This window comes from Ambystoma mexicanum, chromosome 4q, assembly GCF_040938575.1.
Source record: "Ambystoma mexicanum isolate Mex_15411 chromosome 4q, UKY_AmexF1_1, whole genome shotgun sequence".
NCBI classification, from domain to species: Eukaryota; Metazoa; Chordata; class Amphibia; order Caudata; family Ambystomatidae; genus Ambystoma; species Ambystoma mexicanum.
This window is the reverse complement of record NC_090928.1, coordinates 1038583410-1038609634: the sequence shown is the minus strand read 5'-3', so window position 1 is coordinate 1038609634 and position 26225 is coordinate 1038583410. Positions and strand designations below refer to the sequence as shown.

Sequence of the window (26225 nt, the reverse complement as noted above, 5' to 3'; positions counted from 1 at the left end):
TTCACCCCTTCACCATCAAAAAGGGCAAATTACCATGTATTATCCAAAAATATACATATTTTAATATTCATCAAAAAAAATCACAGTTGACAATACATTTGTTTAAAAACAACAACATCATAATTCATTCTGTCAATAACATCTACACATATACATATGACTCATATCGCAAAAATACATACAGTTCAGACCCTTCAATGCCTGGGCGGAGAACTGCTTAATGCCTCTACCACTGTATTTTCTAATACTACCCCCTTGATTTGCGTTCATCATCGGCCTGCATCTACGAGGAGAAAAGGACAAACAGGTTAGAATTTATAGACGCTCACACTGCGCATATATACATGAGACATTGCAAGAATTAACGCTAGACTGAATACAGTCATTCCGATCGAACTATACTCTAAAGACTTACCTCATACTTGGATTGGTCACAGCCGCTCTGGATCAACCTTCCCATGGGCCAGTGAAGTTAACTCAGCCCATTCTACACGCCTCTGCTAGGAAAAGCGGGACGGATAGCTCAACATTACAAAGCTACAGGTGAGCGTCTATGGGAAAGCGCTTGCCCACCATATTCTGGCACGAAAGGGTTGGGGGAAGTCACGTGGTCCCCACTCCGTTCTCATTGCCTCTCCTCTTCACGCAGGGGCAACATCCATCTCCTGAGCCGCAGGTGCAACCACTCTCGGAGAGGGGGAAGGTGATTCTGAGGAACCTGATCAAGGAAGGGCTCCAACCGTGCCCCAACGCCCCCGCGGAACCCAGGTGAGTGTTACACCCACGTCGCCAGTATCCCCACCTCTCCTGTGTCATTAAAGTGGGAATATTCTTTTATACTGGTCAAGAGACCCTACGCCACCTCTCTATCCTTTAATAGGGAGTCATTATACATCCATCTAGCTCCTACAGCCCAGCCTCCAATATCAAGTGTAGCCAAGTCGTGGTACGACAAAGCTACCGGCGCTATGGATGAGACTGTAACACACCTTTTCAATCTAGGTCTACAAGAATGTAATCTATTCCTCAGGAGGAACCGTGAACCTTTGAATAGAATGTGAAAGATGGTTCGCCGTCACCCACCGGGATAAGGGGAATCCACCAGGCCCAGTTCATGGTTAATCTGAAGAAAATGTCGAGATAGCGCCACCTGTGCATGGGATACCGTCGCTTCCTTTTATTATTATGGTATGGCATTGAAAAGCAATGCAGCGCTTTAAAGGTGAACAACAGTGACGATACATAACAGAGCGCTTTTCAGAGGTAACAGAACATATATACAGCCAGAGGTGGGATTCAGAGGGGCGCAGAGGAGGGGTACAGCTGTGCCGGGTGGCGGGGAGGAGAGGGGCAGGCTACATCTAGCGAGTCCAGTAGCACGATGGGCGATGTGATGGCCTAGGTGTTGAGGCAAAGAGATTCCTTGAAGAGGTGGGTCTTGAGGTCTTTAATGAATTGTACGAGTGTGGGGGTGAGTCTCATACTGACTGGGAGGAGGTTCCATAGTATTAGGGCGTAGGCAGAGAAGGCTTGTTTTCTGGTCCTTTCCTTTTTTCAGCAGCAGGTTTCAAGTCTGCTCGTGTCCTGGCTTCTGGTGGTGCACTGTCTGCCGGAGATGCTGAATTTCTCCGCAAGGTAGCTGGGTGTCTTGAGGGTGACTGCATATAGATGATGCAGCAAGACTTGAATGTGATTTGTGCGTGCAGTAGGAGCCAGTGAAGGTTGATGAGGGCCGCAGTGATGTGGTCGCATCTGCGTAAACCCTTGAAGAGGCGTGCAGGCATGTGTAGGAAACTTCTCAGGGGCACAAGTGAGGACAATGGGAGGTCTTCCAAGAGTTCATTGCCCCCCATCCAGCTGGGAAAGAACCAGTTCCCGAACAGTGGATCCAAAGCTGTCCGGAGCGAGGAAGGGTTTGACTTTTCCCAGGAGGGAGAGCTGATGCCAAGCTGTCTGAGTTTTCTTAGCTATGTGTGTCTTGAAGGAGAGGCGTTTGTTGATGTGGTCATTTATTGATTTCCTATCTGTCGCCGGGTCAAGGACCATGTTAAAGTCTCCCCCCACAATGAGTAGACCCATGATAAATAGTTAGAGCTTCTCTTTGACCTGACCCCAGAACTCTGCCTGACCTTCATTCGGACCATACACGGACCCCATTTTCAGTCGAGTCACCTTCACTTAAGAAAAATAAAGCCCCCCTCTGTGTCCTTGAGCTTGCTCTCTACCACCAATGATCGCTTATTCACTACCACAATTCAAACCCCTGTTCTGTCTTTTTAAGTAATATTTAGTTGCTTGTTCTTTCCCATAGACTTAATACAATGTTATTTGCTTTCGGGAGAACTTCTTATACGCCCAAGTGTCCCTGCTTCCCTTGGGTGGACTCACCGTCTCTTTATGGTGTGTGTAGGCTTTCCCGTGGCAAGCCTGCAGCTCTTCGGCATTTCTGTTCCTTCTCGCTGCCTCTGCCTTGCAGCTTCTGTGTAACTCGCGGCACCTGCTCTTCTGTTCAGCGTCTCTTGGGCTCAGGCAGTGAGGAGGCTGCCTTTCGGCACCGGCGAACACTTTGAAGCTTCTTGTCTGCTTCTGGTGTCCGTTCCGTGCAGTCCGCTGCTATCGGTTCCTTTGGTGAGCCGGTTGGTTTCCACAGACCTCGCAACAGCCCTGCAGTCTCTTGGTCGACACCGAGAGTATAAGGACAGTTTTTCTGAATTAAGGTTTTAGTAAAACCGTTAAACTGAGGCAGTACAAGACTCCACTCTTAGTATAAAACTGTACCACCTGAGTTCAGGGTAGCGTAGACAGAGCAGCTAGCCTAATTCAGGAGGGAGAGAGGGCTGTAGAATCAGTACATTGAAATTGTAATACAAATGGTCCAAAGAAACACTGAAACACTATGTATTGTAAAAATAAATGGTTTATGGTTAAGCCCTGCCGTGTGAAGAGCTATCGTCTGTTTGTTCTGACGTTTGGACGTTTGGATTGCATTATTCCATACCTTGCTTCGTAGTGACATTGTGGAAAAGGTGAACACGTAAGAGGAAAGGGCTCCGTGCTGCGCCTTTAAGCTACTCCGGTCCCGCCCCCTGCCTGAAGGAGGAAGCAGTTAGAAATTGGGGACCCAGCAGCCCTTGCAGCGTTAAGCCCTGCCGCGTGAAGGGCTATCATCTGTTTGTTCTGTTTGGCCGGACGTGGGTTGTGGGACAGACTTGGAACCTGAAGAGGCGTGAGTAACTGGGCTTCTTCATGTTGACGCGTACTTGGGGCGGGGAAAGAGTAAAGAAGAGGAAAAACAATAAAACGAAGAAAAAAATAAAATAAATAAAACCACCATAAGTCTTTACAAAGTTGCATAGGGAGACGATTTTATAAGTACCATACGGACAATTTAGCATCCAGACGGGAGACTGTTGGGGTTCTCATCCCCTTTGATCCCATCTGGAAAATCAACTCATCAGGAAGTCTCCATATCCTGTTAGCAAATTTCATCATGCTAAATAGATATAATCTCAGGAGCGGCCCATTGGTGGAAGATCTAAGGGCCCCAGAATGGGAAGAGGCCCCTACTCAGAAATCATTAACGTCTGAAGGTGGCCTAAATTCACGCCGAAACTGAGTGTTCCTGCATGCCAGGTGAAAATCACTGACGCACAAATACATGATTCTGCACATTCAAAACAAAAAGCGGGGGAGAATATTGGGGATAGAACTTACTCCCTGGTCTCAACCCTGAAAAGAGGAAAATATTTTACTCTAAAAGCCTCTAATATCAAGGGGACAATAGACCATTACTTCAAAAGGGGAATGCACAGAAGCTTAAGTGACTTTGAAGAGTGCACACAAGGACCCGTGAATTTGAAATCAAACCACGCGGTAGAGACTGGAAGCTCAACACACCAAGTGGCGAGTTTGGATATGTCTCAGGGAAGTAACCTCTCCTCAATTTCAATACACGTTGCTAAATTCTACAGGAAATACCAGAAGGGAATCTGGTTCAGACAGCCCCTAGTATCCAAGGAAACGTATGCAGCTCTCCCCGTCCGGCTAAAATTCAAACAGAAGAGCCCATGGCAAGTGAGATTACTTTAACTGCCCTGAACTATGTGCTCAATTCCTTAGTAGGGGTCTTCGAAGCAACAAAAAGAGGCATTCAGGTACATACTGGTATTTTATTAAAAATGTCCAAAGACATTGATTTGTTTGAGTCATCAATAGTGGGTCTCAGCAATGCTATAAATAGTGCAATTCTACCAACACTGTCAACGCTTGCAGATGTTTTGTCCCTACAGAAGGTTAGTAGATACCAACACTATGCTCTGCAATATAAGCAAGGAAGGCAAGGAAACCAACTTGCTGCTATTAAAACGTATCCACATCCAAGGAAATGTAGAGGTAGTGGACCTACCTTTGCCAACTGTGCCAAACCAATCCCGATCCTCTTCTATTTGCGATTACACTCCTCTGTCTCAATCAGTGATGGAGGAATTTTGTCGCCTAACTCAGCTGGCGGACATCGCCCTGCAGGACGATGTGATCTGCATAGAAGAAGAGCCAGCTCCAAAACAAATGGACAATAAAGGAGAGATTGTGTGGAAGGAACGTTCCCAACAATCCTACCGAAGACATAGGTGGATGAGGAAAAAGAAACAAAACAATGTGGCACATAAAAATCAACAACCCACCACAACCGAAAAGAAATCGAAAAACATGAAAACCAAAAAAACACCAAAAACGGATACCAACAAATTCATCAAAAACTATCTTGAGAAAATCCATCTAAAAAACCAATGAAAAGGCAGCACAGGGGGATAAACAACTAGGAGCCCACAATATGGAGAAACAAGGAATGCCCTCTACAGGAATGAACAAAGAAGAGTCAAGTGATATGGTGAGGCCTGATCCCAGAAAAGTGCACAAGAAAACGGTGGGCATACAAACCGATTTAGTTGTTGCAAAGCCTCTGGAGCCTTCAGTCCCACTACCCTTGGGTACCATAGCCCCAAAATCATCAGTCACATCGATAAACTGGGCACCTATATTCCTGACAAGTTCTACATCAGAGAAAGCTATGAAGTCCCAGTCAGGAGCCACTTTGAAAATAGCTCTGATATTTCTCCAGGGACAAAAAAAAGATCATGAAGGTGACAGACAAGCCCAAATCCAGCGGTGATGCCCTGACTGGATCCACCCCAGTAATTCCGTTGCAAAGCAATTTACAACATTTAACTCTGCATGTAGAAGATCCAGTAAATCAGATGCAGGAAGTGCAAAAAATGAGGACAGACGAAGGAAATTCATCAGAAGTGGGTGGCAAAGTAATTGGAAAAGCGAAATCGCCCTTTGAGAAAAGCTTTCCTTTCGCTGCCCCGCGACTCTGGTTTCATGGTCAAAAAGAGAAAATGAATTTCAAATACTTAAACAGAGGATCACTCCTCGCACTTCTTAAACGGATTCCAGAGTTGTATCTTTTTGCATCTAAAGACATCAAGTATGTCAAGTTTCCAGAGCAACACTTGACCTACTTAGTGGAGGTAGGCTTCACATCCAAGATGGGGCGAGTGCAGTTCTGGAAGCGGCTGATCTTCTGCAAAAAGTAGGGCTGGCCACTTATGGATCCCTACTCCTACACTTGAGTGGAGGGGACAAAAAGGAGGATGACCTAATCGGAGGAGAAAAGTCACACAAAGTTCAAGTCAAAGAATCAACATCAATAGAGCAAAATTTAGCTAGCAGTGATAAGGCAGCCTTGTGGTCCCTGCTGCCTGAGATGATCACACAGGTCTGTCAGAAATTGGGAGTAAGAGCGACTCAACTTTAGTTAGGGGAGCCTAAGGGTGTTAAGTTGGAACAAGCAGGGATCCAGTTCCTTCAGAAACCCAAAAATGAGATTTAGTTTAGTTTAGTTTAGTTTATTATTTGTATAGCGCCGCCTGGCCCTAGGGCATCCAGGCGCTTGCGATGAATACAACAAGAATAATACAACAGAAATGTACAAACCGATTACATATTTACAAATTTACAGTCTTGGTGCATGCTAGTAAGGTAGGGCTAGGCAGTTTACGTTTCTTTGGATAGAAGCCAAGTTTTGGTGTTGTGTCTAAATCTGTGAAAGGAAGGTTCTGATCTCAGCTCGAGTGGAAGTGAATTCCAAAGTTTGGAGGCAAGCACGGGGAAGCTGGAGCCACCTGCTTTTTGGAGCTTAAATCTTGGGATATTTAAGCAATGTGTTTGAGCTGATCTGGTAGGGCGCGCTGGGGTGTGGTGATTGAGATTGTCGGATAGGTATCTGGGTGCTTGGTTAGCTAGGCATTTGTGTGTGAGTGAGATGGTTTTATATTCAATTCTTTGTGGTATGGATAGCCAATGGCAGGTGCGTCTGGCGTCCGAAATGTGTTCATGTTTGGGTATGTTCAGGGCTGCTCGCAAGGCGTTGTTTTGTATGACTTGTAGTTTGTTGATGTTTTTCTGACTGGTTCCCAAGTATAACGCATTGCAGTAGTCAACTTTGGAAAGGACTAGCGCTCTGGCTAAGGTGATGCAGTTGGATGGTGAGAGGTAAGGTCTGCTGGCATTGATGAGTTTACAGGTGTAAGCAGTGGCTGATGAGATGGAATTGATCTGTCTTGTCAGTGTGAGGGAGGAGTCGAGGTAGATTCCTAGGGTTTTGACGCTGTTAGAGACGATGATGTTATTGCCGTCTATAGTGAATGCTTGATAGTTTGTCGAGTTTATTAAGTCTGGGTTGGGAACCTAGGAGAAGAAGTTCGGTCTTGTCGTCATTGAGGCATAGGCCATGCTTGGCCATCCATTCTTGGATAATGGAATAAATGTTGTTGACAGCAGTGAGGTCGGTGGAGTAGTCGCCTGTTAAAGGGATCAGTATTTGGGTGTCATCTGCGTAGTTGGTGTAGATGACACCCAAGCGGTCCAATATGTCAAAGAGGGGTTTCGTGAACACATTATATAGAGTGGGGGAGACGCAGGAGCCCTGGGGGACACCGCAAGTGACTGGGGCTGGGATGGCAGAGGCTGTGGGTGCGTAGACTCTCATGGATCTGTTGTTAAGGAAGGAATGGATCCATGCGTTGGCGTTATCTGAAAATTTGGCTGCTGAGGATAGATGTTTGCAGAGGATGTCGTGGTTGACCAGGTCGAAGGCGGCCGATAAGTCAAGAAGGAGTAGGATGGCTAGTTTACCATTGTCTTTAATGTTGTCCATCTGTATCTTGAGGTCAATCAGGGCGGTCTCAGTGCCGTGTTTGGGGCGGAATCCTGATTGTATGAGTCCTAGTAAGTTATTTTTTTCAAGGTGGTTCTGTATCTGAAGATAGGCAGCTCTGTCGAGGATTTTTAGTAGGAAGGGTACGGTCGTAATGGGTCTATAGTTGGTGGGGACATTAGGGTCAAGGGTGGGCTTCCTAAGTAAAGGAAGAACCCAGGAGTCCTTGAGGTTGTTGGGCACTATGTTGGAGGTGAAAGATGAGTTGATGAGGGAAGTGATGAAGGGAGCAAGTTGTTTGGCTGCATCTTTAATGACTGGGGCTGGGCAGGTATCGCCTTGGCATTTGGACGGTTTAAGAGAGTAGATTATTTCTTCAACCTCTTTGATGGTTATGGTGGAAAACTCAAAGAGGTTATTGTCATCATTTTGGGGGGTGGTGTGGGTGTGTGTAGAGGGGATGGTGTTATCAGTGAGGGTGAGGCTTTCTTTCTTTGTCAGGATTTTGGCTTGTAGTGTGGCAATTTTGCCTAGGAGTGCTTCCTGGATGCTCGTGCACCAGTGGATGTCTTTGTTACAAGTGTCTGGAGTGGGGGAGGGTGATTCGAGTTCTCTCAGGATATTGAAGAGCTCTTTGGTATTAGATTTGGCGTTGCTGATTCTTTCATTGTACATGTTTTTTTTAGACTGGATGATGGCTGATTTATAGATGTTCGATGCCAGTGCGTAAGATGTCTTATTAATAGTGGATGGTGACTGTTTCCATGCTATTTCAGCTTGTGTTTTGGATTTGCGGAGTGTTTTTAGTTTGGGGGTGAACCAAGAATTGAGGTGTGCTCGTGGTTTGGCTTTCCGAAGCTTGAGTGGTGCTATGGTGTTTATGGCCTTAAGGATAGTTGTGTTGTATAACTCTACTAGTTCAGTAGGGTTGGTCATGGTGGGTGAGAAGTCGATGATGGGTTGGAGTAACGGGAGGAGTTTCTCTAGTGTGATATTTTTGTTGTTTCTTGTGAGTGTGGGTGGGGCATTGGAGGAAGGCCCTGGTGTTTGAGTGCCTTTGTTGATGGTGAAGGTAATAAGGTGGTGATCAGTCCAAGCGCATGGAGTGTTGGAAAGGATGGTAGTGTTGCAGTTGAGGTCAGCTATCCAGTCAAGGATGCGGCCTTTGTTGTGTGTGGGTTGTGTGATATGGTGGGTGAGTCCTAATTCTGAAATTGTGTTGGCGACAGTGTGAGCTTTGTCATCTATCTCATCATTGAGACCTAGATTAAAGTCTCCTAGGATGAGTAGTCGAGAGTTAGGTTTGATATTGTCAGAGAGTAAAAGGGCTATGTCGTCATTAAAGGATAGTATAGGGCCTGGCGGTCTGTAAATGAGGTGGATGGTGATAGTGCTTGTGTGCGTTGTGTATAGTTTGAGGGTGAGTAGTTCCGCTGATGGCAGTGATTGGTTTTGTATGTGTCTTATGTTGATGGAGCTTTTTACAATAATGGCTACTCCACCACCTTTAGCTGTTTGTCTGTCTGCACGGTAGATGGTATAGTCATTGGGTATAGCAAGTGATAGAGAGGGGCCAGACGCTGGGTGGAGCCAGGTCTCTATAATAGCTATGAAGTCGGGATCATTGAAGGAAATAATGTCGGCTATGTCTAGCGCATGGGCGACTACAGATCTCGCATTGATGAGTGCACCTTTGATGGTTTTGGTGGTGATACCCAGAGGTATTTGGCAATAACAATTTGATTCTCCTTCAGGAGACTTGGTTAGTCAATTTGCTGGATTTAGAGGGTTTCACAATGCTCGCACAACCGGCAACGACGATAGGGAAGACCGAAGGGTGGCTTAATTATGGCATGCAAAACCATCCCCTTTGATGAGGTAATACCGATCCCCTGCAAGCAAGAGGGGATTTTGGCAGCCAAATTTGTGGCGCCAAACTTTAAGGGTATGAAGTATATAGCAGCCGTAAATTTGTACTGGAACCCCCACGTGTTCGAAGCTTGTATATTTTTTGGATTCTCTATTGGGTGTGTTGACTCATAAAATTATACCACCCGGATGCACATGTTTTGGTAGCAAGGGATCTAAATTCCCAGTGTGTGGAAGGCAGTCAAGGGGAAGGGGTGTCAAAATTCAAGGGGATCACACTAAATGGGAAAAGATGGATATCTTTCTTTACGGATTGGGACTTAAAAGTTGTAAATGGGTCCTTTGAAGGGATATTCCATGGGCAAATACATGGTCTCGAGGGCCATCAGAATCCATCTTGGACTATGTGCCTCATTACAAGTGCGGTGTTCCGGGGTTAACGGCGCCGGTAAATGTGCCGGAGCCCTCAACCCCTTACTGCCGCATTACGAGGTCCTTTAGTGGGTCCCGCTAAGGGACCAGCATGCTAACAACGGGCCTGTTGTTAGCATGGTCCCCATTCCCATTGAGCACTATGGGGGCTCGAATGGGAATGGGTATGGGGATGTGTTCCCTGAATGGGGAAATACCGGGTCCTCCAAGGTTGGAATGGTCCAGTATTTCCCCATTTAGGGAACCCGGTATGGGGGTAGCCATGCCGCAAATAGTGGCATGGCTACCTCCAACCTTGTAATGACCCCCTATATTTTCTTATCGAACAATCTTTTCGAACACTGTGAAGAGGTTTGTGTGAGGGAAGAAGGTTCAAGTGACCACAGGCGCTTAGAAATCTCTTTCAAATCACACTTCAAAAAGAAATTAAAGGTGTGGGATGACCATCTAGTAATAATCAAAAAAATCGCCTGGTGAAATACAGAAGAGACGGTGAACAACTAAACAGAGCCCTAGAACAAGTTGAGCAGATCCTTAGTGATCATGATCTAATTGGAAACTGTAATCCCTATACTTTCCATGACTTCCTCTGGTCAGTTGAAGCACCTCAGACTATGTCATCGCGAAGAAAAACAGATCATAAGCATATATTTGATGAATGTTCTTGGCTGAAGAAACGTGAGATGCGCTTGTTAGTAAATGCCATAAAAAGGGATGTTGTTGATAAAACTCTCCGCCAAGCGAAACTTAAGGAAATTAAAAACAATTGCAGACACTGGTCTAAACAACAGCAAAGGATCAGTTTGCAGTGGGATGGTGGATCTATGCTCCAGACTATTCTCAATAAAAACTTGTGAAATTTCTGGGCACTGATCAATACACAAACATTTCACCAATCTAACGCTCTGTCAAACAGTGTTCCGGAACTAGAGTGGGTAAATTACCTTTCAGAAAAATACTCTAATTTCAAAGGGGAGACAACTTTTTGTACATCTGAGGGTCAATGGAATTTGGATATTACAGAAGAAGACATTCTCGATCTAATCCTCATCCTCTAGAGTGGCAGGGCCTAGTGGCCTAACATACCAAGTTCTAAAGGGAAATCCAAAGAGGTGGGCTAAACTGTTGAAAACGCTGTGTCAAGGAATATTAAAGCATTAAAAAAATCCCAGAGTCCTGGAAAACGGGCATTATCATTCCTATCTTTAAAAAGGGAGATCGTAGGGGGGCACTGTTGCGCGCGGAAGAAAATGGCTGCCTGATTCAGAGCTCCCGCTAAACGAACACATCCTGAGCCTAAATATCCTGCAAGGAGCCACCCGCAGAACTAACGACTACATGAGCTGACAGCTCAGACCCCCGTGAACACACGGTATAAATCCTGGCAAGCTGCGCTCTCTCTATGCTGTGCTTAAAGCTGGGGAACATCCGCCGACATGAGCCAGTGGCGCGAGCCGGCTGAAGGGACCATGAGAAACTGCTGCAGAGCCGGGGAACACAAAGAGACGGAAGGCCACAGGTGGGCGGAGCCTAGGTCTCCGGATCGTGCCCAGGGCTGAGGAATACATCTTGGCGGCTGGGACGTGTGTACGGATAAGTCAGCCTCTGCGTGAGTACCTACAGAGCCCAGCACGGAACTGATACCAACAACAACCCCCTACATTGGGTGTGCAGACACTCCGACATTGACTGAGTAGCTCGCTGCCTCGCGAGGCAGGCTCCCGAGGGCGCGACTGCCCAAGGCGCTGAGGAACTCCCTAGCCCCACTGCACAGGGAAGGACGTGTACTGGCCACATACACACCGCAAGCAGCCCAGTGAGTACACCGAGGGCGCGATGCAGGGGAAGTGCGCCTACGGTATCATACAGTATCACATCGCTTGGGGTGAGCTCGCTCCGCGGTGAGGCTGACACCCGACAAGTCGAGCGGCCCACGCGGAAGGCGGAGGACAGAGTGTGCAGCGAGAGTTCTGCAAGAATCACACTGCTCCCATACGCCGCAATCCTGTATAGCATCATCAGGGCGAGAGCGGCTAACGACCAGGTGGAACAGGAGGCTGGCGAGTGAGGTACTGTACGCTGCACGCATGTGTTGCTAAATCCTGGGTCCTGCTTCTAGGGTTGCAAGCAGGCGAAAAGAGCCCTACAGAAGCTCCCATTTGAGGATTCAAACAGTTATAACACTGGTTAACACAGGCGTGGCGCCAACATAATTCTAGTGAGACGCGGTCCACTAGAGGCACCCACTTACTGAACAGCTATATCCTAACCTAGCCGTGGTGCTGGGTCCTGCGCTGGGTCTGCAGTCAGGCGAGAACACCCTACAGAAGTTGCAACTGGAGGATTCAAAGTGAAATAATACCATTGGTCAACACAGGCAAGACTGCAACGTAATAAGTGGGGGGACACAGTCCACTCAGGGCACCCACTTATGGAACAGCTATATCCGAACCTAGGCGTGGTACTGGGTCCTGCTTCTAGGTCTACAAACGAGCGGAAAAAACCCTACAGAAGTTGCCACCTAAGGATTCAAGGTGACATAATACCATTGGTTAATGCAGGCGTGACTGCAACATAATACGTGGGGGGACATAGGCCACTCGAGGCATCCGCTTAGGGAACAGCCATATCCAAACCTAGGCGTGGTGTCGCCAGTCTGCGAACTCCCTCAAACACTATATAAAGAAAACCAATAAAGTCTATTGGGGTTCTGTACAAGAGAGCAGCAGCCTAACGACTGAACTGGGAATAAACATTGGAGGTGCAGTGCTACGTTACACTATCATCCCACAATGGGCGAGCCACAAAAATCCGGCAAAGCAGCGAAGACCACAGGCAGCAAAAAAAAGGGTCCAATGAACACATACACGAGCAGTCAGATCCAGACCACCACTGTGGAAGTTCACACTAATCCTAATACGATGGCAGAGCCCGGAATCGGTGAACAAGAGGACAGGCTAACTACTATAGTTCAAAATGGATTCCTCGCAGTTAACATTAAGCTGGACGATATAGTTGCCACTATTGGCTCACTGAGAACCAGTGCACGGATCACTGAGGCAGAAAACATAATAAGCACAAGTGAAGATACCATTGCACACCATAGCCGCGACATCACCCAGCTAAAGCAAAGCTCCAGGGTCACACGGGATAAGCGCCGAATTCTATAAGGAGTTCCGCAAGGAATTGGTGCCAATACTAATACAGGTACGGGAGGAAGCCCTTGAGACCAATTACTGCCCCCGACGATGAGGAAGGCTGTGATAACAGTACTCCCTAAACCTCGTCGACCGCCCCAATATGTGTCAACCTACAGACCCCTTTCACTTATAAACACTGATGCAAAGATATTTGCAAAAGTTCTGACCAATCGGCTTCGGCCAGCAGTCCTGACTCTGGTCCATCCTGACCAAAACGGGTTTATCCCCACGAGATCCACGGCCCTAAATCTTCATAGACTTTTTAGCATAATGGCACAGAAAGACCCGGGGAGAAGCGCAGTGGCTATATCTCTCGACGCCGAAAAAGCCTTTGACTCGGTATCCTGGGCTTATCTGTTAGCTGTGCTGGAGGCGTTTGGGATGGGTCCCAATTTTATTGGATATGTGATATTGTTATACACAGAACCCAGCGCTAGAGTGTTAACTAATCGAACCATCTCCGAATTGTCCCTACTGGGAAGAGGCACCAGGCAGGGATGCCCATTCTCGCCTAAACTATTCGCGCGAACCATAGAGCAAATGGCAACCGCGGTTAGACTGAGGCACTCAGACAGGGGGATAAGGATGAAAGGCTCCACCCAACTAATCTCCCTGTATGCGGATGACACCCTGCTATATGTCCGTGAGCCAGAGAAGAACATTGCGCCCATCATGGCAGAGATAGAGGAGTTTGCGGTGTACTCTGGGTACAGTGTGAACACTGCCAAATGCGAAATATTCCCACTTAAACCAACAACCAAATGCCCAGACATGATATGCGGACTCAAGTGGTCTGAGCAAAATATTAGATATCTGGGGATACTTGTTTCCAGAGATAGACTTGCACTGTACTCAGACAATCATGAATGTGCACTGCAATCATGAAATACTAAATTACAGATGTGGGGACGCCTTGCAATCTCGCTGTATGGCAGAGTTGCAATTCTTAATGATAATCTTACCCAAGTTGTTGTATTTTTTTGTGAACGTCCCAATATGGCCGGGATGGCCCTTCTTCGCCAGGCTTCGATCTATGGTTGTGACCTTCTTGTGGAATGGGAAAACAGCAAGGATAGGGTTGGAAAAAATGACGGAACCATACTCCTCGAGCAGCATAGCGGCACCCGACTTTGAGCTATACTACTATGTTGCCCAAGCACTATTTGCGAAATATTGTTATGGTGACTCCAGTGGTCCGCCCCACGCATGGATAGAGGAATACCACACACACCCCACAAACATACAATTGGTAATTTTCGATACACGATACAAAGATACATGCGAGTATAACCCTGTGAGCTGCACGGTCAGGGCATGGGAAGCGATCTACAAAAGGCTGGGATTGGAAACCCCCCTATAAACCAGAGGTGTCCATATGGAATTACCTGGGCATACCCCCAACACATGATAGTAACTTACAGGAAACCTGGGACCCAAATAGAGAAATGAAAGGAGATAAGTTTCTCAACGGGAAATTAGTGGCCTTAGGACGTATTGAGGGCGCGGGGCGGGGGACCACTGAAGACACTCCAATACTATCGTATGAGATCAGCTTTTCAAAAGCGGAGGCTGCTCTTCCCAGATGAGCCCCCTACAAATCCATGTATACAGTTAGTTACGGCGAAGGATAGCCTGGGGATTTCTAAACTATATGCTGCGGTGCAGGCCCATACTACCACAGTAAACCAGGTCAAAGACAAGTGGGAAAGAGATCTACAGATCCCCATTGATGAAAGGATATGGGAGAGGTACTGCTCGCTCACTAAAAATGTATCCATGAATGCTGGCCTACGCTTAATTCAATTTGAAATTCTAAACAGACTACATTATACACTGGCTAAAATAGCTAAATTTACAGTAAACAGCTCGGAAGAATGCCCCAAATGCAGGGCTCCTCAGGCAGGTGCATTCCACATGTACTGGGAGTGTCCGGAGGTGGCGGGATTCTGGAGGGATGTGGCGGTGATGCTGGAAGAAATCACACAGGTTCCCCCCCTAACTAACCCCTCAAAAATACCTGTTTGGGGACATTGGCAAGTGCTCTGAAAAAATTTGAAGATTGCTTAACATCTCATGTGCGGTGGCCAAGAAATGCATCTTACAAACTTGGAAAAGCGCTGGCCCACCGAGCATGAATTATTTTCTTTGGGAATTGACATATATTAATGAATCGGAAGAACAGTTTGTCCTGACCTAGCCTGCTACAAGTAGGCCCAAAGACATATGGGGCCCCTTCAGAATGTATTTATGCGACATGGTTTCTGATGATGACGAGTCTCTGTAATCCTTAATGTAACAATGATCTATGTAACTTTATTTTTGGTGAATATTTGAAATGTGATGTGGTAAGTGCCGGGTGTCTTTTATGACCACTAATAAAGAGTTTTTAAAAAAAAGGGGGAGATCGTAAAGATCCAAAAAACTATAGACCCATTACTCTCCTTGATGTTGAAAGTAAGTTGTTTGCCAGCCTATTATTGAGAGACCTGGGACACTGGGCTGATGTAAATAACATTCTTCCGAAACAACAGACTGGGTTTCGAAAAGGCCCCCCCACGTCCCTAAATGGAATAGTGCTATCTACCCTCTGCAATAATCAATTTGGTGGGAAAACATCTCGCTTTTGATCTGGTTAATCGCAACAGATTGTGGTCCAAACTTAAATGTAGGGGTGCTCCAATCTCACTTTTCGATATATTAGCCTCATTGCATGAATGAAATACTGTGCAAGTGAAATTAAATCTAGAAGTCTTCCTGTCTGAACATATCCCTGTAAAAAGGGGCGTGAGGCAGGGTTTTATGGTTGCCCCCTTCCTTTTCACTTTTTTCCTCCGGGATTTCGGCCAGGAGGTCGAGTCCGCAGCACTGGGCAGTGCCAAGATTGGCCCAAACACAATAAAGTGGCTTATGTATGCGGATGATTTAGTCCTCCTGGACAAACAACCTGTGGGCCTTCAGAGGTTGTTGAATGCCTTAGATCAATACATGAAGGAAAATAGCCTTGTTGTTAATCCCGAAAAGTCAGAGTGGTGATTTTTGGAGAAAAGGGGATCAGAGGAAGACATTTTTGCTGGACGGAGGGGGGGTCAGCGGATTCCAGTTGGGGAGGAAGTCATTTACTTGGGTTTCACTTTATACGCTACACAGAGAGCTAGCCTCATATGGGCAGAGCTACTACAAAAGTGCACCCAATTGATGTCACAGTTACAGAAGATGATTAAACAGTACTTCCTCCTACCAGCAATCCGGTTTTATACAGCCAAGATCACCCCAGTTCTCCTGTATGGCTTGGAGGCTAAACCCCTGACATGGGTTATAGATTGCCAGAAAATTGAGGGCAGGATTTGGAAAAAAGCGCTGTCCCTGCCAACAAGTCTGCCAATAGCCAGTCTAAGATTTGAGCTGGGTCTCCCGTCACTCAGGTCACAGGTTGATTGGAGGCTCCTCTAACTCTTCAGTTTGATATCCAACCCCAGGAAAAATACCCTATATAAAGATCTATGGGTACACCGGAAGTCAGACTCTCTGGGAGTAGTGAGTGATTTACAAAGGGCTTCGTAGGAGAATCTGACTAGCTGTAATAGTAATATTGATACTCTTATCACAAATCCTCTGAAGACAAAGAGGGCACTATTAACAACTGATTGGATAAAGACAATCGCTGCAACTCGTTCTTCTAAAGTGGCGCCTTCTTTCTCCCCGTTAGATAAGAGACTTGGATATTTACCAAATTACTTGTGAAGATTCCTGGATGCAACCGTGAGAAACAACTTTCTTGGAGTGCGCCTAGGTCTGGTTCAGACGGGATCTGTTCTTGCCCTTTGGGGAAGTGGGGGCTAGAAGTAGACTTTTATGTCCAGACTGCCAGAGTTGCAAAAGACCAGAGCACATACTGAGATTTTGCTGTGGAACATGGGATGTTCGAAAACAATATCTGGAGCATTTTGTTGCCTCAAGAGATTGGTTTTAGTAATTCAGTGAAATAAAACAATATTTGGGTATACCACAATAAAACATTTTTTTTTTAAATGGTTTATTTAAATACTAGTAGGCCCAGATAAATCTTGGGGGAAATAAGTACTATCACATTATATATAACCACAATTATTGAAGCACAACACTATGCTTTAAAGTTCACATACCAAATCGTAGACCTTATTTAGAGAACTGAATACTCTAGGTAAGTCAAACCTTTTCATACACATTCAGTATAGGGCACACCTATTCTTGGGAAGTAAAAACCAATGGTTACTTTTGGATTACCTTCAGTAATACAAGGATAGTAGACCCTAGCAGTTGTACCGTGATGCTCAGCAAGAAATTACTTAGTAACCCAACTTGACAAACTTTTTGGAACAGTGGAACACGTAATCTAGGAACAGTAAAACACCTATAACTAGGAATAGTAAAACACCTATAACTCTAATTCAGGATAACCGTTATTCTAGGTTAGGTGGACCTCGGGGTGTAAGATTCAATTACAGTTGCTTTTCAGTTCACAGACTAAGAAAAGCAGTAACTCTTATTTTAGGATAACACCGTTATATTCAAGGTAAGTAAAACCTATACACTTTTTACAGGAGCTATCAGCCACTTAAAGGCAGGCGTAAACCTAAGACTGTTTTTGTATCTGTCTAAAACAGACCAGGGAAAGCAAAACCCAATGTTGATCTTTGTGACTCAAGGTTATTCTAGGTAGGTAAAACCTTATGCAGACTTATTCTGGACTGGCTAATAGCAGGTCAGGGTAAGCAAGACCCAGTTGGGGACACTCATAGTTCTCCTAACAGGAATAGTGAAGAGAAACCAACAACATTACTTTTGGGAAGAGGCACAACCACATCACAGGTGAGTAATATACCCTTACATCTACTTTCTGTTAGAATGCGAAACCGTTTCTAAGGAAAGAAAGATGCTACATATACTTTTTAGAATGGCTGAACATTTTTAAGGTAAGTGATAACCTTTGTAACTGTTCACTCTCCGAGTTCGTTACCAACCAACTTCTTTTGCAAGTAAGTCAGTTTTAAACACTTATTCTTTTTTCTAGGCAAAAGACCCAATCCTTAGAAGTATTTCTCTTATTCTTGGAGCATGAGTGTTCTCAGTGGCAGAAGAGGGGTCACTAGGGTATAGTGTCCAACAGCTAGTTCAGGATAGGTTCTTAGTAGCAAAAGTCGAGTTCCAAAGGAAAATTACTTTTCTCCTTTGCAAGAGTAAAATGTATGCGACATCCAGCCGACGTATGGAAATCATTACCATGTGGTAGCTTTCTGCATTGTAACAGAATATACCTTTCATTAAGCCTGACCATTTGGAATCTCGTGAATATATTTAAATGAGGAAAACACAAAAACCTGGTCAATTACATAGTAAAGCAAACATGAATTGTATTGTGTCTTTTCAGGTTCGATAGTAAAATTGTCTTTTGATGTTTAATTAAAGTCCTCATTTCCTGCAGCTATTACTACCTAGTGGTTTGCCATTGTTATGATACAACAGTGCAGAGAGGCAAAGACTCCATGCTAAATTTTATACCTGATCTCATGGTCAAATGTTTATTTATGTAGCGCTTTTGGCAAAGTGCTGTACATGGAACATATTTATCACAATTATCACCAAACCGAAGTTGCCACTATATTATCGACCTTGAAAGGATGAAAGGCTAAGTTGGCCTTGCCGGGATTCAAACCAGCAACCTACAGATGACGCATAGATCACAGCAACGAGCACTCAACCGGCTGAGCTATCTTATTGGTTAACATCCTTCGGAGGTCGGTAAACTGATTATCCACTGAGGTATAATAAACACAGTGCCTAGATGTTGGACGATCCATGTATGAAGCTTTTTTTGGCTGAGTTTCTATTTCAGTTACAAATGTAACTTCAATTTGTTTGTTTTTAAACCACGCTTGCACTTCCTGGAGAATCTAGTTTTGCGTGTTTTAATTGTTTTTTTGAAGATTTGAGAGGCTATAAACCTTCTGATTGGTGTAATGACAATCACTCACCCTTGAGCAAATACTCTGCTGCCACTTACCATTTATAGTAATGTACCCCATTGATTGCAAGGTTGAATGGATGTAAACTAGACTGTGCATAATCATCATTTTACACACTGTTTTTATAATTAGAGTGTAAATTAAATTATAAGTGTAAAAATGATCTGCTCCCGCATGGTTATGCACACTGCACAGGAACTCTGAAAAATACAATTGTGCAATACTGGTTTGCTTTCACTGGAGAAAAAAGCATAATTTGTTTCAAAAGATTAATTCTCAATTGCAACTTAGTTTTCCACCTAATTAATTATACAATCCCAAAATGCTAGGAAACTAAATATGCACAGTGCTTCCATTTGCTCTATGAGCATAAACACACAACACAGCAGAAGCTGAATGGAAAGAAACCATTCCTTTTATCACAGTGTGCAGTTTCTTTTTTTGAATGGCATCAGAGAAATAAATTGTGTTTCAGAGGCTTTTCTCCATGGCTTACAATTACATCTATGTTGATAAAAATCTAAAGAAGAGTTCTGGTTTCTGTCAAGTAACCTGACCTTTGCACTGCCCTCTGCTCTAAACTTGTGCGTAAATATACACAGGAAAATAATAAAGCTGTCGTATTTACAAGATTTTCATGCGTAAAAAGGCTTGGTACGAACCTTATCTGGAGTCCTGCTTGTACTTGTTTGACAGTCTCTCATTCCACAGAGACCAATGTCCCTGATCCATTGTACCTCTTCGTTATCTTCCACTTAGGGAAATTGTCATATAGGTTCTTCTGCTCCTCTTTGCTATTGTCTTGGCCTTCCCAACCACAGAGACTTTTATTACCAGTCTTTCAACCTTTTCAGTGTCTTTACTACATCTGCTATCACTGGGAAGAGGCTGAGGAGTCCCTTTGTCTTTGACATACCCTCTGCTGCTTTCACACTGTTTGGAACAAGTATGAGGAGTCCCTTGATATTCGTTATGTCTTCTGTGGTTTGCACTGTTACTGGGACGAGTATGTTGAGTTTCTTGCATTCGTTATACTCTTCGCTACTTTTACTGTTACTGAGATGAGTCTGTTGGTATTCTTTATTCTCTGATCTTTAGTGACTGCCCGTAGCCCCTCCCGGGTCTTCCGCCGCTCCGGTTACCTTGTTGGGTTGGGGTTACCGGTTCTTCCTGTGGGGTTGGGATCACGCTGCCTAGATAAGGGCTTCTAGCGCCTTCCTCCTCTCTGCTTCGACATCCGTGGAATAGTTTGCTGTATGGTCTTGGTGACATTGTTGGACAATGCAGTCTCAGCACCTGGCAACATTTGCCAGACAACGATTTGGCTCCCTGCCGTCTCTTGCACTGGTTAAGTTCCTCTTTGTTCTCCATGTCCTCTCCACTGAGGACCTTCCGGAATGCCCTGGCTTCTCTCTCCCAGGTTCGAACTTCACAGGCTTCACTTGCTCGGTGAACATGACTCTAATGCAATTTCTTCTTTGGTTTTAATGCATCTTAGCTGGGTCCTCCCCAGCGGAGAATCATTGTCCTTCTTTCTTTGGAGTAATCTTTCTTACTCCATAGTTCCTACTCTTCACAGTATACAATATTTGCCATATAGGAGTGATCAGCATTACTCTTCCATTTCTATTCTCAGTGGATTTGTATTGGCCTATATTATTGAAAGCGGTATTAAAATAGCACACAGTGGTCTGTTCAATTTGTGCCTGTTGGTCTGAGGGCTCATTGGAAAGTGGGGTAGGGAGTTCATTTACGGAACGGAAGTCTTTGTCCCCAAGAGGGGAGTCTCTCCCTGTGATGTCCCGTTTACTGTTGCCCCTAAGGGGAATGTTGCGTAGCAGGCTCACCTTCCTAGCTCCGCAGAGAAGTGACGATATCCCGTGAATTGTCAAACCTCCACTGGGTAGGAAACCATTGTTAACATGTCGAAATTCTACTTTTTCCTCCCTATGGAAAGACTGAAAAAGGTCACACTGGAGCAAGTGCTTTTGGCACTACTAGTGGGGGATTAGTTGTGTGCACTCTTCCTTCGGGATGCCTACATGCACATAGCCATTTGGGACTGCACCGGAAAGTCCTCTGATTCTCAATCCAGGGTGCACATGTACCAGTACAAGTTCCAACATTTCGGACTGAACCGGTCCGCAAGGATCTTTACCAAGTTGATTATGTCACACCTGCATCTATAACAGAACACCCAGTGGTGGATGGACAAGAAAATCATCAATTCTGGGAAATTGGCTACCAACGCGTCTCTTGTTGGAGGCGTGTAAAACATCTACCCACTGTATATACTGTGAACCTGAACAGACTTCAAACGACACAAAACAACGCCATTCGTGCCGCTCTAAACATTCCCCGACACCACCACATCACAGAAACCATAAGTAAGTTAAATTGGCTACCTGTCAAACAGAGAATTTCACTCAAAACACTCGCCCTTACGCACAAATGCCTAGCCAACAAAGCCCCGATCTACCTTGGTAGTCGACTGTCGCGCCACTCTACCTCCCGACCTCTAAGAACAGCCCAATCCCACTGTCTAGCGATCCCCAGATTTAAATTGCAAAAAGCAGGGGGCTCAAGTTTCCCCGTCTTAGCTTCCAAGTTATAGAACTCCCTCCCTGTTTCAATTAGAGCGGAAGACTCTTTCAATACCTTCAAAGCCAACACTAGATCTTGGCTTTTCAACCAGCTTTAAGGCCGGCTTCGCGTTTCTTCCTGACCTACCCTGACTTGCCGACTGCTACTATCACCTATCGGCACTGAAACTACTGTACATATGTATATAAGATCCTCTTGTAAATGTATATAATGATTCTTTGTTATACCTGCATATCGGATCCCATGTGTAAATGTTTATGATTCTCTGTTATACCTGCATATCTGTAACCTTTTACAAATTGCGCCCTGATGCCTCCGGGCCTGCTGGTTTGCGCGTTATAAATAATAAATACAATACAATATGAGAGTGTGAAGAGGCCAATAGAGAATGTGGCAGATTTACTGTCAAGCCACTGAAAGAGACACAGATGGACAAAATAGTTCCTGTACTCTTATATATGTTATGTTAAGTTGACTTACACCGCTACCATTTGCATGGTCTCCAGGTGCTCACTTGGCTCTGTAAGAAATTGGGTTGGGTTGTAGGTTAGTGAGGGAAGAGGGCTGCAAAACCATGTACGACTATCACTGCAGAGTAGGTGCAAAATGTGTTAACAGAATACAGCATTGAGCCTACCTCTTTCGACTCCTCTTATCTGTAATTTTTCCCAAACTGCTGTTGGAGTGCCTGAGGTCCTGTTTGACAGGGCACATGTCAGCTGGTAAATGTCACTAACGGTCTTCTTTGGTCAAAAGATGTTTAAATGATGTATTGAACATAAATCTGTCTGATTTTATATTTTGCGGCAAACATGTCATCTGGGAGCTCATTTCAGAGGTCCCTTACATCCAAATGACACTATTCTTGGTCGTAGTGATGTTAAAATAAGAATGATTTAAATGTTCGCGAGTGAATGTGATTCATCAAGAGCTGATCAGTTAATTTAAGTAGGTGTGAATATTGGCAGTACATAGCTACATCACATGTTGAACATGTTTGAGTTGGGTAATCCCTCTCACCAGCAAAAATATTCAAATTCCTTGGGGTAATGCCTGTGATTCTGGATCTTGAATCGCATTACTAGATTTCAACCTGTATTCTTTTTAGAGCCATCCTTGGAGCTTGCACAGCTATTTGAAAAAATATGCCTATTCTAGAAAATGACTTTGAATTATTAATATAACTACAAGAAAAAGTGATTACTTGTTTGTGATAGTAAAATTCTTACAAGCATTATTAAAGCTCTGGCAGAATTTAGAGGATTGTATTACTAATTAGATAATTAGTATTCGCCATGATTATTCGTGATGGCATTTGATTTCCAAATGCTTTTATATGTACTGTGTATGTTTTCCCTAATAATACCATTTCTAGTTTTTGGGCTGAAGGCAAGTTAACCAACTTTGAAATCACAAACTAGTTTTGTTTTTGAATGCTATTGCATTTGCTAGATATCGACTTTGTTAAATTTCCCCATGCCGAATTCAAAAAGGCAATTGGGCAATGAAAAAGAAACATAAGGGCCTGCTACATTGTCTGTCTAGGGTAGCAGGTATTTCTTAACAAGCTGTGGAAATGTGATCTCTTAACCAAAATAGATTGATGGGATAGAAGGACGGTGTATATGATGAGTCTGCATCTGTGTCCCACTGTTGTCATTTAATGTTTGGTTTCTTGGTAAGGACCTCCTTCATGATTACTGCCTATTTTTCAAAAAAAGGTTATTTTCCTCGTCGTCCTATTTCTTACCCAATCTTTCCATTGACTATGCTCAAGCCAGTAAACCCACAGAAAAGCTTGTCTGACATCTACTGAATTACCAATATTCTTGCAAATGCCCCGTATGAAAGCCACATATTCCTAGACATCCTCTGTTCTTCACTTTAAAAACCGATGTTTACTTGCCTGTACCATTGTCATAACTTACTTTTATTGCACATCTTGAGTTGGTCCTTTTTGGGAAAGTGATCAGTTTCAAAACACAAACGAGAGGATTCCATGACAGTCTCAATTTTATGATAGAAAATGACCATTTAATGTTTTTGTTTTGTATAACTTGATTTATTGAGTAGTAATTGCGATGTTAAATTGTATTAAAAATGCACTTGCTCAATAAATTCACTTATCAAAAAGAAAACATTTCATGTGGTCATTTTCCATCATACAATTGCATTTGCATTCCTCCAGTTAAAAATGTAGCCGGGAAATAATCGTGCAAGCTATGTTCAAGGTTCCAAGGTTAAATTATTTCCATTCTGCAATGCTCATTGTTGCACTGTTGTTAATTATATGTTCATTGACTGTGTCCTGTCTGCAGGCTGGAGATGGTGCAGTGCTGGGAAGAACGATATGGGGAATCCTGGGACTTGGCTCCTTTGGATTTCAATTAAAAGAAGTGCCTGATGGGAACCACATCATAACCACAACACGTTCTCACAGCAGCAAGCTGGTGAATGACTGCATTGCAGCCCTAAATCCAGATAAGGTGGTGAGAGTTGGGGGTGCTGGAAACAAGGTTGGTATCATTCTCTTGGTTCCACTCTCTACGTTCTGTTGAGTGATCATGCATGTTTAACTTCATAATTGTTTTGGATGAGCTTGAGCATCCAGTCACATCACAAAATGGACACTGGGTTACCAGATCCATGTCGGCATAATTTTAAAGAGGAACACGTTGCCAGATAATGATATCAGAATAGAAGAGGCCATTTCAGTTAACAAGTTGCACATGCCACCCTACAATGGTTATAGCGGATAGGCAGGTGGCAGCTAATATTTAGTGTTGGTTTCATTTGGGGCGGGGGGTTGTACCACATTATTAGCCCCTTTGTACATTCATGGAAATGATGGGGATAGTATTAATCTTTTATTTTTTGGTAGTCCTGCACTTTGTTCAGGGTAACTACGAGGAGGGGGTATAAATGGCTTTCTGTCCAAGGGGGCTCTTTGTGAGCACTGTGAGGCAGCCTCCATATTAGTTTAGACAGGTCGACACCAGTTTCTGGCCCTGGGCAGGCCACTACACTTCCTGTGGGGTGTGGCTTGGCGTTTGGTGTTATTTGAGGCGAAGCTGATTGACTGGCACCCTAAAACTTTCTTTTAAAGCCCCCTTATTCTGACCCTTTTTGGGCCTATGGGCCTCTTCCGTCACTTGCTTGTATCATGCTGTCTTTTTCCTCCTCCTTTTTCGGCTGCTAACCTTGTCAATTCCTATCCCTCTGGTTTATTTTTGTCATCTCACCGCCTGCAATAAATTCTTTAAAATATTTCCTTTTTTCTCTCCGTCTTATCTCTGTTATGTCTACTAATATTCTTAATTACTACACCTATCGATCACTACTTGCTTCCTAGCATCAACATTCTCGCAATGCTGCTAACCTCTTAACTGAACCTTGCTCTCCCATCCGACCCTCCTTTTTCTTTTTTTTATAAGCTTCATTTATTGTTCATAGTCCCGGTTAACAATACTGCCAAAAAAACCGAGTGAAGGGAAGGCCTTCACTACATCTCCTCTCTGTATTTACAATCAAGTCCTTTGTACAATGCATCATAATCATACAAATTCCAGACACCTGGGCCACCTTTTCCAGTTATAATACTTTCCCGGTTATAATACTTTGCCTCGTCACCGCTCCCCCCACCCTTCTCCAACTTTTCTCAACGAAAATTAACATCAGTGGCGCAACAGTTTTCCATGTATTCTGCAATTAGGTCATCATCCGTGTCATCCACTTGTAAGCAGTTTCTATTGTTCATTCTTCAGAGCGTTGAGAAACTGTTTAGTAAGTAAGCTTATAATAGTTGTGTTCTCTACCTGTGACGTATTCATAATGGTACGTTCCATTGGTCAAAGCACACACTTTCTCCATTGCCACCACTCTCCAGATCTTAACCTACCGCAGGGCAACTATTGCCCCCATTCAGTTTTCCATCGGTGTGCCAAAGTCACCCTTGCCGCAAGTAATAAATGTGTAATAAGTGAGGCACATGCTCCGCCCGCTAGCGTTGTAGATGACCTCAGCCACCGCCCCTAAAATCACCACCGTCGGTGTAAGTGGGAGTTATATTCCCACTATATCTTTAATATGAATTAAAATCTTCTTCCAAAAGATTTGTGCTTTTGGACAGGTCCCCAACATATGTCCCAGGTCACCCACCGCCCCACACTTCCCACATCATAGGGGCGAGAGCATGTTAATTTTATGTAGTCGTTGCAGGGTCATATACCACCTAAAGCATATTTTGTATGCTGCTTCTTTAATGGCAGTAGACTTTGATGCTTTGTGGGCTCTACACCAAATCTGGCCCCATTATTCCTCCGTAACTGCAATTCCCAACTCCTGTTCCCATTTATCCACATATGACTGTGTATCTGTCCCGTAATGCCTTATCACTTCTTAAACTGCTCTGATCTGTATGAATCAGAACCTTTGTTGTTCCCTCACTTGAATCTTTTTTTTGCAGTCTTCCAACTGTAAAGGAGACCCATCCTGTTAGAAATCTGCCACCGTGAGCATCTCTCTCGTCCACCCCAATTTGCCCCAAAACTGTTTCTCCTGCCTGGGCGAAAGTCAATATCATGTCCCATCGGGGTGTAAGGTCCCAATCCCGGCCTCTGGCCTTTCCAGCGTAATGCCTGGTCCCAAAAACCCAGAGAGCATTTTGTGGTCTCCAATAGCAGGCCTCCTGCCCCACGTGCTGCGTTATTCAAGAACCTGAGGGAACCCAGGGGAATATTTGTGGCACCCTGCTGAAATACACCAGCCTTTTCCTCCCTCAGATGGGTCCAATTCAGCATTGGGGCTATTTGAGCTGCCAAGAAGTACAGTGCTATTTTGGGAACTCCCAGGACCCCCAGTAGTGGTGGCCAAAAGAGAACCCTCCTGGGAACCCTAGGT

The 26225-nt window shown here is 44.5% G+C and overlaps 1 protein-coding gene across 3 annotated transcripts in view; it reads left to right on the top strand.

Annotated features, from left to right (window-relative positions):
- BPNT1 (3'(2'), 5'-bisphosphate nucleotidase 1) overlaps positions 1-26225 on the top strand; it is a 756164-nt gene that overhangs the window by 522037 nt on the left and 207902 nt on the right. For all 3 annotated transcript variants that reach the window (XM_069608587.1, XM_069608588.1, XM_069608589.1), the window contains one exon: positions 23645-23842. In XM_069608587.1, coding sequence (XP_069464688.1) covers positions 23645-23842 — 198 coding nt within the window. The remainder of the gene's footprint in view (positions 1-23644; positions 23843-26225) is intronic.